The sequence below is a fragment of the Podarcis bocagei genome (genome assembly GCF_964188305.1).
Source record: "Podarcis bocagei genome assembly, chromosome: 3".
Lineage (NCBI taxonomy): Eukaryota > Metazoa > Chordata > Lepidosauria > Squamata > Lacertidae > Podarcis > Podarcis bocagei.
In genome coordinates this window covers 62,242,754-62,255,789 of record NC_138127.1, presented here as the reverse complement: position 1 = coordinate 62,255,789, position 13,036 = coordinate 62,242,754, and the positions used below count along the sequence as shown (strand labels likewise).

The following is a 13,036-nucleotide window of genomic DNA, read 5'->3' as shown; positions in this document are numbered from 1 at the left end:
TTCAACATGTGGAAAGAGGCATTGAAACGAAGTCTTTCTCTTAAATAAGATGTCACTTTTCTTGATATCTTTTCTTTATTTTATTTTTTTAGTTAGTGTTGTAATACAACTTGACATATTTGCATAATAATTCAATGAGAACCAGTGTGCTAGAATCTCATTTTCCTTCCTTTAGAAACAAGAAAATTCATGATGACAGTTGTTTTTTGAACCATTTTAAGAGAATTTTTTCAAACTGTAGCATTACCTTTAGTTGATTTTGTCAAGAACAATAAACAGTTTTGTTTTGCCTCCTATTTTACTTGCAGATATAGTCTTGTATTTCATCTGACTGCGCTTTTTCTGTTATTGTGTCAGGCTTCCGTGGGCAAGGATACAAAAACAGCCACAGTCACTGGGATGTTCAAATCATGACTTTCATTAGGGATTAAGTATTACAGTACACTCTAATAATTAACTCCAAGAGTGTTAGAGATACATCTCCCTGGTCATTTAGGCAGCCTCCCTGGATTAGGGTTTTAGACATTCCCCCAATATTTGTGGATCCACTCAAAAGCACTTTGGTATCTAGTGAATACCACACAGTTCCTTGTGTGGCAGCTTTACCTCTCTTTCCTGCATGCAAAAGGGGGGACAAACCTATTAATCTTTCCTTCCAGGACTGACCCACCTCCCTGGGGGCTGAGGCAAAGGAGTCCACGGAGTGAGGTTCTGTGTCAGTGCTCAAGCATTTCAAGGACTTGGCAGGGCAGTTCACTAGGCCCCCAAGTTCCTCTACCCGCCTTCCACTCACCTAACCAGCCATGGGTATAGTAGAGCATAGCCTCCATCCTTATGCTTCTCCCCATTTGTCAGCTAATCACTCCATTCTCCAAGCATTTTTCTCCCGGCTTGCCTGTTGCTCAGCCAAGACTCCTCCTACCAGCCTCCTTCCTTTCACCTGAGCTATGAGGAGTTCTGAAACCCCAAGGCCAACAGATATGTCTTCTCCCAACAGGAGGAGAAGCTTGTCTGTCTGGCCTGCTGGCAAGCCTTGTTGACTGGGGCCCTAATTCTGCCTCTGAGCAGGTGGGAAACACAGGGTGCAGTTGATCCTTCACATAATGCATATAGATTTAATATTACTTAATTATTATGATAGTGTATTCATGAGGACTTAATGACTATGCATTTCTAATGATAGATCATAATTACGACCAGGTTAGAGCAATGGCCTGTATTGTTGTTAGTGTTCCTTGTGACAAGCACTTTGCACTCATCACAATGCCTAGCAGTAAGATTTACTTGCTCCTTGAGAATGATACCATAATCATATCTGTTGGTGTTTGATGTCAATGTGTGTCAATCTTGAGTGGGCTTGAACCTGAACAAGCTTTTATATGTGCTTTATGCACTAATTGCAACCGTTATTCATTGTCATCTGCACAGGGAACTATTTTACTTGGGAGTGGGTAGGACATCTTGAAATAATTCAAAACTAAGTGCAATTTAATTTTGTAGGGAGGACAGCCCTACTGCATTGACTGGAAAAGTAAACCAGCTGGAAGTGATCCTCCGACAGTTGCAAACTGATCTTCGGAAGGTAAAAATGTTTAGCAGAATAAAACGTCATTGGGTTTATCTAACAGTGTGTAAGCAGCTCACGCAGTGGGACTTCTCCTTTCTCTCCTTCCCCTGTGCACCCCCCCCCCCAAAATCTGTTCTGCGTGTCCTTTAACCCTCTGGGCCAAATTTTGAGAAAAGGCCTTAAAAATGTTTTTGAGCAATCTAGCCCCAAACCCAAATCAAGAATCCCAGCAGCTGCATTTAATAAGAAGAATAAGAATAAGAATTTTACTATTTATACCCTGCCCATCTGACTGGGTTTCCCCAGCTACTCTGGGCTGCTTACAGCAGCCCAGAAAACATCAAGCATTAAAAACCTCCCTATATTTAGCCTTTAAAAATGTAGAAAGTCCAATTAGTCTCCTGGCTAATCTAGTTGCTTCCTCAGGAATAGATTCAGTATTTCTGGCATAATAAGCTTGGGTAGCACTTCCTTGTTCTCTAGTTCAGATTCCTTATAACCTGGATGGTAAATTATACTACGAGATAAGCTAATATTTGGCCTATGTTTAACATGGTATAGTAAGTAATACAGGCTGCATTTTCCGATCTACAAATTTGTGGCCCCCCCCCCTTTTTTTTTAGTTCACAGCTATTTTCTGTAATAAAAATAGTTGTGTCAAGTTTGTTTAAATCATAGGTGTCAGGGGTTCAGGAGCAGAGGCAAGGGCAAGGGAGGAAACAGAGAGCGAGGGGGAGGAGGCAGAAGAAAAGATGAGTGATGACGACGACCCGAGATCTCCGAGTCTTTCCAGTGAATCAGAAGATTCACAGAAAGGAGCACCAGTGGTCAGGGCAAGGGGGGAGCCTAGGGGGACACCCCAGGAAGATAGAGCCAGAGGGGACTCAGAGGAGAGCAGTTGGAAATCGGGACCAGCATCACAGCCAGAGAGCAGGGAAGAGGAGGAGCGCCAGAGATCAAGCGCTGGCAGCTCGCAACAGGGGGGAGGGCACGAGTCAGGAGTGGCCACACCTCCATCGGGGAGCGAAGAAACGGTCAGACGGAAAGTGGAAGGTTGGGCGCGCGCGCCAAGTTCAAATGCACAGGAAAGTGACGCAGTAGGCAGCCAGGAAAGGGAGCCAGGTCCTAAAGCCCGGCGCAAGGAGACAGGGAGTTCCGGGGGGTCGGCGTCAGAAGAATCCCGGAAGGAAGAGACCCCGGGGGGCAGAGGGACCCAGAGGAGAGCAGTCAGGCGGAAAAGGTGGAGCAGGGCTAGGATATTAAGTTGGTGCACAAGGGGCGGAGACTCAGACGGAGCTTCGCCGATCTAGCCATTAGACGTAGAGTTGCACGCAGCAGCTTGGGAATGGAAACTGTAACTCAATAAAGACTTTTACTTAATGACCGCTGGCTAGCGTGATCCTCTGTGAGCTAGGATCTCGAAGCAGCTCTGACAGTAAGCTCCGTCCCCAAAATTGTGGGCATCTACAGCCTCGAGGAGAGGAGAGAAGCAGGTGCCTACTAGCTAGCTCACGAACGACAGACAACATGACGGCTGAGCAGCAGATAGAGGAACTCAGAAAAGCAGTGTCACAACTGAATGCCGAGGCTCTCGCATCCAGGAAGAGAGAGGAGGAGGCAGCTGCCGCCTGCAGGGATCTCCAGGTCAGGTTGGACATGCTTACGAAGCACGGGCAACTGACACCCAGACAGGAGGGAATTGGGTTGGCGAGACGAACAGGCGGTCTGGTCTCTCACTTCGATAGGAACCTGCAGCAGTACCCCAACTTTAGAGCAGATGTAATGTGCGCACTGGAACTGCTGCAAAAAGACTTTAGAGATGAGCAAGAGAAAGTGGGGTTCATCATGTCCCATTTGCATGGGGAAGCTAAAGCATGGCTGCGCAATTTGTGGAAGGATAAGGATCCGGCGCTCCAAAATGCGGATGCCTTTATTAAAGCGATGGATGGGTGTTTCTTATCAAGCATTGACGTGGATCTTGCTCGGCAGCAGATACATGGACTGAAACAAGGGAGAGCCAGCGTAAGGCAGTATCATGCCCGCTTTTTCGCTTTGGTCAGTGCTCTGGAATGGGACAGGGATTCGGCTCCTGTAAGAGACCTGTTTTGGGAGGGATTGCACGGCTCTGTTAAAGATGAAATTGCGAGGGGGGAGAGACCCCGGACCACGCAGGAGATCGTTCAGAGGGCGCTAGCCGTGGGGGTGCGGCTGGAAGAACGTCCGTGGAGCAGGGACGAGGGGCGTGGAGGGCGCGAACCAGCCAGGGGCTCCTCCTTCCTTCCCAGAGAAGCAGCGCGTGCGCAATCCACGCCTCCCGCCAGGAGGAGGAGTGGAACCTATGGAGGTTGGAAGTGCAAGGGCTCAATCAGCAGCCAGAGCCCTAGCACCGACAACAGTGAAAGCGAAGCCTCCTAGAGGGAACAGGAAGTGTTACATCTGCGAGGATCCAGGGCATATGGCGAAAGAGTGTCCCCAGAGGCTCCACAAGCACACTGCAGCCTCAGCAATGGTAACTGCAGCAACGCAACAAGGAGGACCACAGCAGGGAAACGACGATGTCTGGCTGGAGGAAGAGGCAATGGGGCCCAGCCAGACGTGTCAGTGAAGAAGTCCCCGGAGATTTCACAGCCCGTGGACCCCCTCCCGCCCAAACCAGTAGTGAGGCTCACCGCATCGCTCCAGCTGCCCAATGGAATCACCATGGACGTGCCGCTCACCATTGACTCGGGAAGCAATGCGGACTTTATAGGGCAAGACTTTGTAGACCGGCACGCTATACAGTTGCTGCCGGCCACGCTGCCCCTGCAGGTGGTCACGGTGGATGGCAGGGAGCTGCTAGGGGGGCAAGTGGTGAAGCAGACGCCACCAATGGTGATGCGCCTTGGGAATCACAAGGAAATCATCAGCTTCAACGTCACTCAACTATCGGACACGCCCATTGTATTGGGCATGAGTTGGCTGGACAAGCACAGCCCAACGCTGGCTTGGTACCAGAGGCAGCTGACCTTCGGCTCTTCCTTTTGTGCTGAACACTGCATCGTCCCCCGGCAGGAAGGAGAGGAAGAGGAGACACAGCTGCTGCTAGGCACGCTGCAAGCGATTCCCCACAAGTACGCAGAATTTTTGGAGGTTTTCTGCGAGAAGGAGGCAGACAGGCTACCCCCCCACAGACCATATGACTGCAAAATTGACCTGCTGCCGGGGGCGGCGCTGCCTAAAGGGAAGCTGTATTCCATGTCTGAGGACGAACTGCAGGAACTCAAAGAGTTCATAGATCATAATTTGGAGCGCGGTTTCATCCAGGAGTCCAAGGCAGCGAGGGGCAGTCCTGTATTCTTTGTTAAGAAGCGGGACGCGCCCCAAAAAAGACTTGTGGTGGACTATCGCATCTTAAACAGTGTGACCAAGCCATCGGACTTCCCCATGCCCCGAATCGACGACCTCCTCGCAAAGGTACGGAAGGGCAGCGTGTTCACCAAGTTAGACCTGCGAGGGGCGTACAACCTCATTCGCATGCGGGAAGGAGATGAGTGGAAGACAGCCATGTTCACGCCGCTGGGCACCTACGAATATAGAGTTATGCCTTTTGGATTGCAAAATGGCTCCCACGTTTTTCAAGCGTTCATGCATCACGTGTTGGCCGGGCTCCTCTACAAGACGTGCGTCTGTTTCTTAGATGACATCCTGATCTTTTCGGAATCGCAGCAGGAGCATGACAGACACGTCAAAGAAGTGCTAAGCAGGCTACAGCAGCATAGGCTCTACGCCAAGCTGGAGAAGTGCCAATTCGACGTGACGGAGGTGGATTTTCTGGGCTACAAGTAGTCTGACAAGGGGCTCGCCATGGACAGCGCCAAGGTTCGAGCGGTGTTGGACTGGAAGAGCCCACGCAACCGGAAGGAGGTCCAACGGTTTGTCGGCTTCGCGAACTTCTATCGCAAGTTTATCAAAGGCTTCGCTATGCAGACAGCGGCCATCACGGACACGCTTAGCTCCAAAAAAAAGAAGTTCATCTGGACAGAGCAGGCGGAGCAGTCCTTTCAGGCACTCAAGCGTCTCTTCGCGTCGGAAGAGCAGCTGCTGCATGTCGACCCCAGCAGGCCGATGAGGGTGGAGACAGACGCCTCGGACAGAGCCGTGGGAGCAGTCCTGCTGCAGAAAGACCCGCAGGGGGTTTGGCGGCCGGGAGCGTTTTACTCCAGGAAGCTCAGCAAGTCCGAACAGAACTACACCATCTGGGACAGGGAGTTGCTGGCCATTCATGCAGCATTCAAAGCATGGAGGCACTTCCTGATCGGCGCCAAGCACACGGTGCAGGTCTGCACGGACCACAAGAATCTGGAGCACTGGCGCACGGCACAGTTCCTGAACCAAAGGCAGATACGTTGGGCTGAGTTCTTTGCGAACTTCAACTTCCGCATAGAGTATGTCCCGGGGGACACCAACATCATGGCGGATGCTCTCTCTCGTAAGCCACAATATCTGGAGGACGCCAAGCCAGCGGCCGCCATGCACATCTTCGCACCAACAGTGTGGGCGTGCGCTGTGGCAACAGTGGACCTGGAGGCGGTGCGGCGAGCGTTGCAGGATGACTCCTTCGCGCAAGCAAAGATGGCAGAGGTGCAAAGGGGCACGGCAGCGACCAACGAGTTCCAGCTGCGAGATGGATTGCTCATCCGTAAAGGAGCCATCTATGTGCCGGGAGACGAACTTCGCGCCAAGGTACTGCAGCAGCTGCACGACGCGCCCACTGCCGGGCACTTTGGCAAGGAGAAGACGGTGGAATTAGTCGCCAGGGACTTCTGGTGGCCCGGAATGAGAGGGGAGGTCGCGGACTACGTGGCGAGGTGTGACACCTGCCAGAGGGCCAAACCGGTGCACAAACCACCGGCCGGACTGTTGGAACCGCTGCAAACTCCGGTCGAACCATGGGAGAGGGTGGCCCTGGACTTTGTCACGGATCTGCCCAGCTCGAGGGGCAAGACGGCCGTGCTGGTGGTGGTGGACTTGTTCTCCAAGATGGCACATTTCATTCCGTGTGCCAAGGTGGCCACAGCGGAGCAAACCGCCAAACTGTTCATAGACCACGTGTTCAAGGTTCACGGTCTGCCACGGTCTATTCTGTCCGACCGGGGGCGACAGTTCATCTCGAATTTCTGGCAGAAGCTGATGGGCTTCCTGAACGTCAAGATCAACCTGGCGTCGGCGAGACACCCGCAGACCAACGGGCAGGCGGAGCGGGTCAATGCCATCATGCAGCAGTACCTGAGATGTTATGCGAATCAACAGCCTGCGACGTGGGTGGATTACCTGCCGCTCGCCGAGTTTGCCTACAACAACACGAAGCACGTGTCCACAGGGGTCACGCCGTTCTTCGCTAACAACGGGAGGCACCCCAGAACCTTCCCGGGACTGGAAAGGATGAGGGAAGGGGAGCCGCAGACAGCAGATGCGTTCAGCAGGAGGTCCACGATCAGCTGCGGCGACACCTGGAGCTGGCCAAACATGCATACAAGGTGCAAGCGGACAAACACAGAAGGGTTGGCGAAGAGATCCATGTGGGAGACTGGGTCTGGTTAGCAGCCCACGCAGTGCCGGCCAGGTCGTTGGCCAAGAAGAAGCTGAGGCATAAGCAACTGGGGCCCTACCAAGTCGAAGAGCAGGTCAACCCGGTGGCTTTCAGGCTGGCGCTTCCGGAGGGTTCCAGAATGCATCCGGTCTTCCACAGATCGGTGCTCACCCCCTACAAGGCACCGCACAGGTTTCAGGAACCCGGAACGGCACCGAGTCCGCTCAGAGAAGGAACCGGGCACGCGGGAGTGGCACAGAAGGAACGCATCAACGAAGTCACGGAGATTTTGGACTCCAGATGGGGGGAAGAAGGGGTAGAATACCTTCTCGCCAAGGAGGGCTCCCCGGCCAGTGCGAACAGCTGGGTGCCGGGCTACGCCTTGGACGAACCTCTGCTCAAAGACGAGTTTCATGCCCTCTTCCCACATAGACCAATGCCAGCAGAATTTTTCGACGACTGGCTTTTCACGCCAACGCTTTCTGCCAGCACGTTCCGGGGGTTCGACTCGGACGAGGACCCGATACGAGACGCCCGTTCCCCGGAGGGGTCGCCCTCGGGATCTGCCTCAGAACCCTCGTATTGGTGGGACGATAGACCAGAGGAGCAGTGGCGCAGGAAGTGGCAGGAAGGTCCAGGACGAGCAACGCCGCCAGGAGGAAGTGAGGGAGAGACGGACATGGACGTTTTCGGGGACGACCCTGGTTTCGAGCACGGCGGCACAGAGATGGAAGCGGAGGTGACCGTCGTCGACGAGAGCAGGGAGGCAGAACCGGGAGACTTCAGATGGAGGTCCGCCACGGGAAGCGAACTGTATCCGACGTTCGTCCCTCTGACACAGCAGCACCCAGTTCCCGCACCGGAAGGAGGGGAGGGGGGAACGGGGGGCTTCGAGGGGGGGTGGATGTCAGGGGTTCAGGAGCAGAGGCAAGGGCAAGGGAGGAAACAGAGCGAGGGGGAGGAGGCAGAAGAAAAGATGAGTGATGACGACGACCCGAGATCTCCGAGTCTTTCCAGTGAATCAGAAGATTCACAGAAAGGAGCACCAGTGGTCAGGGCAAGGGGGGAGCCTAGGGGGACACCCCAGGAAGATAGAGCCAGAGGGGACTCAGAGGAGAGCAGTTGGAAATCGGGACCAGCATCACAGCCAGAGAGCAGGGAAGAGGAGGAGCGCCAGAGATCAAGCGCTGGCAGCTCGCAACAGGGGGGAGGGCACGAGTCAGGAGTGGCCACACCTCCATCGGGGAGCGAAGAAACGGTCAGACGGAAAGTGGAAGGTTGGGCGCGCGCGCCAAGTTCAAATGCACAGGAAAGTGACGCAGTAGGCAGCCAGGAAAGGGAGCCAGGTCCTAAAGCCCGGCGCAAGGAGACAGGGAGTTCCGGGGGGTCGGCGTCAGAAGAATCCCGGAAGGAAGAGACCCCGGGGGGCAGAGGGACCCAGAGGAGAGCAGTCAGGCGGAAAAGGTGGAACAGGGCTAGGATATTAAGTTGGTGCACAAGGGGCGGAGACTCAGACGGAGCTTCGCCGATCTAACCACTAGACGTAGAGTTGCACGCAGCAGCTTGGGAATGGAAACTGTAACTCAATAAAGACTTTTACTTAATGACCGCTGGCTAGCGTGATCCTCTGTGAGCTAGGATCTCGAAGCAGCTCTGACAATAGGTTTTAATAATGAAAATAATTCTACTTTTTTCCAACTGTATACTCAGAAATAGGAATTTTCCTTTGCATATCCTTTGACTGTATCACCATTTTTCTTCACGAATACTTCTATTATGATAGCAGAATTAAGGGGGAAATGCTTCAGCATGCGTAAGGTCTGAAGGCACTGATGTACTTGTTTACCACACAAATGACAAATTAGATTGCTTTCAAATATTACAGGAGGTTCAATACTACTTTGACTTCTTTGCAGTTGCCTTCTTACATAAGACTTGCTTTCAAAAATATATTTTTTGCAAACATCTGCAAGGAATTATTTCATAACCTCTAAAGAAATAGCATATGGCTGCTTTTGCAGAAGTTCTCTGAAAGGAAGCACTTATTGTTATGTTTAGAAAACTTTTTAAATTGAGCAACCTATCCTCAAATCTAAGGTTCACATTACATGTGGCAGCAGTATAGCCCCTTGATTAAAGCTGGATCTCACCCCCTCTTACATGAGGGAGTAAAAGAGAATCTGGGTGTCTGGGATTGGGGGTTTCCTGGAAAAGAAGTGGTCCATGGATGGGAGTGCTACCTCACCACTTACATCCGGTAGCCATCCGCCTGAAAAGCACGTGAGGAGACACTATGGGGCTTTAAGCTAGAAAAGGGTTTAGTTTTGTGTGCTCTTTGTAGTCTAAAAATCATACCCCCACAAACATTTCATTCAAGCCCAGGTCTGACACAGCTGTGAACTGGTCGATTTCATCTAGCTTTAGCACAAGAGCAATTTTTGCATCAGGGTTTCCAAACAGCTACTTCGTCTTGACTGTGGTTGTTAGGTCATATCTACATCATACATTTCAAATGCATGGCTTTCCCCAAAAAATCCTGGGAACTGTAGTTTAAGGGAACGGAATCATATAGCTTTGTGAGGAGTAAATTACAGTTCCCACAATATTTTTTTTTGGGGGGGGCGATATGTTTTAAATGTATAGATGTGACTTTAATAGCCTCTCATAGAATTGTAGAGTTGGAAGGGACCCTGGGGGTCATCCAGTCTAACCCCCTGAAATGCAGGAATCTCAACTAAAGCAACCATGACAGATGGCCATCCAACCTCTGCTTAAAACCCTCCAATGACTCTCAAAGTCAATAAAATATGAATGCCCCCAAATAACATGTTTTATAATAGGTACTAAGGTTGGCGGCTTGTAGTACTGAGTGTTCTACATTTCTGTACAGTAAGCTAGAACTGCATATAATGACCCAGTATCCCATTATAGTGTAATTGCTCCGCTCTCATCCAGAGCAGTGAAACGTATAGTATGAATTAAGCAGTTCAATGGTGGTTTGCACATAATGTACTGTGATTCCCTGTAGCTTTCTCTTACCCATTTGCCAACACTTGGCAGCATATGGCTCCCCCGCCCCCCCTGTGATTTTTGCTTATAGAGCACACAGTCTTTAAACATTGGCGTTGTAACAGACCCTGTGTCTCTTGCTGATAAAAAAATTATGTTGATGCATTTGCATTGTACTTGGAAGCTGTTCCCAACTTCATGTGTCCAACATGTATTCTTTCCCCACTGTTCATTTTGGATGGCAGTGTTTAATACTCAGCGGGTAGAAACCACACAGCTGGACATCTTGTTGCCTTCCATTTTGTTTAAAAGTACCTTTAAGCCTGTGTAGTTTTTTTCTTAATCTGATGTATAGCTCTAAAAATATTCCTTATCTTTTTGTGTAGTGATCTCTCTGAATATGATGAAGTGTGCTGAAATGTAGCCTAGTCCTACAGCTCTGCTGCAGAAACTTGGTTATACAATCTCATTTATCTTGTTTAGCCTGCAAGGCTATCTGATTTAGAACAACCGAGCAAGCAAATTTGGGAATTCAGCTTAGAGTTCCAGTGCTGTCATTGCAAAGAGGGAACTAAAGAAAACAGAAGTCTGTTTACTCGCTCAGAAACACGAGCAACAAAAACACTGGCTCTAAGTGTCATTCAACTCCTTTTTTCTGTTATCTAGGAAAAACAAGACAAAGCTGTTCTCCAAGCTGAAGTCCAACATTTGAGACAAGATAACATGAGACTTCAGGAAGAATCTCAAACAGCAGCTGCGCAACTAAGAAAATTTACAGAATGGTTTTTCAATACAATAGACAAGAAATCCTAATATCAAAGTCCCTCTAAAAGCACAGTTGAAGCCACATAACACCAGTAACTTTTGAAGTAGCCTAATATAATTTCACTGTGTCCACAATCCATTTTACATTTTCTGCTGTAATCTCTGCCCAGCCCCAGGCTACTGACAGTAAGAAATTATCTTCATATTCATCTGAAGAAAACAGAGAATGAATAGCAGACATTTGTTTTTGTGAAGATGAATGTACAATTGCTGGTGTCATTTTAGACATTTTAGAGTATACTTCTGACTTGGGATTGCCTGAAGAAGAATAAATTGGGGTTTATCTTCGGTACTTCAGCTGCTCCAGTGAAGATGCTAAAGCAATTTATGGTAGCTTGGGTTTCAGTATTGTAAGATAAATAATAATAATAATAATAAACTAGACATATACTTTCATGTTTAAAGGTGCTCTATTTTTTTGTATGTACAGTAGATATTTCCACAGTCACATTGTCATAGCAATAAGAATGGAAGTAGAATTGAATAGTCACAAAACTGTGTTTATAAAAATTAGCACTGAGGTGTTTAACACTAGTTTGGATGCAGATATATTAGGGGTTATTTATTTGCAGAAAAAATGGTGCCTGAATTTAAGCAGTGTTCTGATTTTTCTAAAAAAAAATAAATACACATGCCTTGTAAATGGCTCACTTGAATCAGTTCACTCCAATGTCAGTTCCTTTTGTATAGTTCATGTTCAGCTAAGATTGTTCTAGAGAAACTAACTATTGAAACCATATGTGGTGCAAGCCAGCCAATCATTTGTATAATGCCAGATTTGTTTATCTTTGTACAGAAGCTTTGAGCGAGTGACTTATATTTAACACCTTTATTTAAGCTTATTTAACCTGTTAATTTTATAAAGCTTTTGTTTTATCTGCACTATGGTGAGGACAGTGGATTGCAAGCTACAATGTGTGTTTAGCTTGCCAAAATGGCACTGCAGAGTTCTAGAAAATTCTAACTATTGGATGCTGCTAGTACACAATTTGTGTAAGTATACTTTAACATTTTTAACTGTTTCATTTGAAATGAACATACATTTTGCTTTTTTAATAAATGTTAAAAATGTGAACCACAAGTAAGAACTCTCTGTTTATTAACAAAAGCTTCCGGGTTTGATAGATTCAATAAAGAAAGAGCACAGTTAAAACATTTCGCTTGCACTCTGGTTCCAAATCCAAGAACTTGAGTAGCTACTGCTTCAATTCACTTTTACACTCCCCTTTTTATATTCATAGTGTGCAATTTAATAACAACTCTGGATCATATCTGTAAAATAGTCTGCAATCCCATACACACTTACACATTGAACATCGCAAGACTTATGGTGCAATCCTATACATATTTACACAGAAATATTTGCTTCAAAATGTCTAGCTGTGTACTGAAATGCATGTTGGTAAAAAATGTTTGCAACATCTTAAAAGGAGGTGGTCTCAATTACTTTAACATCTTAATTGCCATATTATAAAAAATAGGGATCACATTAGATACCACATTTTAAAAGTTTTGGACCATGAAACTGCTGGACTCCAATTCCCATCATCCCAGACCACTGTCTATGCTAGTTGGAAGTCCAGCAACATCTGGAGGCCCACAATCTTGGAAGTGTGCAAGAAAAAAAAACTTTATTGGCCCAACTTGCTTTGAAATACACTACAATGTGAACAATTAAACCAATTTCATAAAAGTGAGGCAAATCTTAAAAACATTGAGCTTTTTCATTGATGTTTTAATGATATAGGTAAAGGTAAAGGGACCCCTGACCATTAAGTCCAGTCGTGACTGACTCTGGGGTTGCAGCGCTCATCTTGTTTATTGGCTGAGGGAGCCGGCGTACATGTGGCCAGCATGACTAAGCCGCTTCTGGCGAGCCAGAGCAGCACACGGAAACGCCGTTTACCTTCCCGACGGAGCGGTACCTATTTATCTACTTGCACTTTGACGTGCTTTCACCCCGTTGCGGGGATTCGAACCGCCAACCTCCTGATCGGCAAGTCCTTGGCTTTGTGGTTTAACCCGCAGCGCCACCCACGTCCCCTTTAATGATATAGCTCACTTGT

At 48.5% G+C, this 13,036-nt stretch overlaps 1 protein-coding gene across 7 annotated transcripts in view; it reads left to right on the top strand.

The window, feature by feature from the left end:
* SIPA1L2 (signal induced proliferation associated 1 like 2) overlaps positions 1 to 12,051 on the top strand; it is an 87,172-nt gene extending 75,121 nt beyond the window's left edge. For all 7 annotated transcript variants that reach the window (XM_081186195.1, XM_081186190.1, XM_081186193.1 and 4 more), the window contains 2 exons: positions 1,501 to 1,582; positions 10,812 to 12,051. In XM_081186195.1, coding sequence (XP_081042321.1) covers positions 1,501 to 1,582; positions 10,812 to 10,958 — 229 coding nt within the window. In that variant the 3' untranslated portion in view covers positions 10,959 to 12,051. The remainder of the gene's footprint in view (positions 1 to 1,500; positions 1,583 to 10,811) is intronic.
* Positions 12,052 to 13,036: the final 985 nt, after the last annotated feature.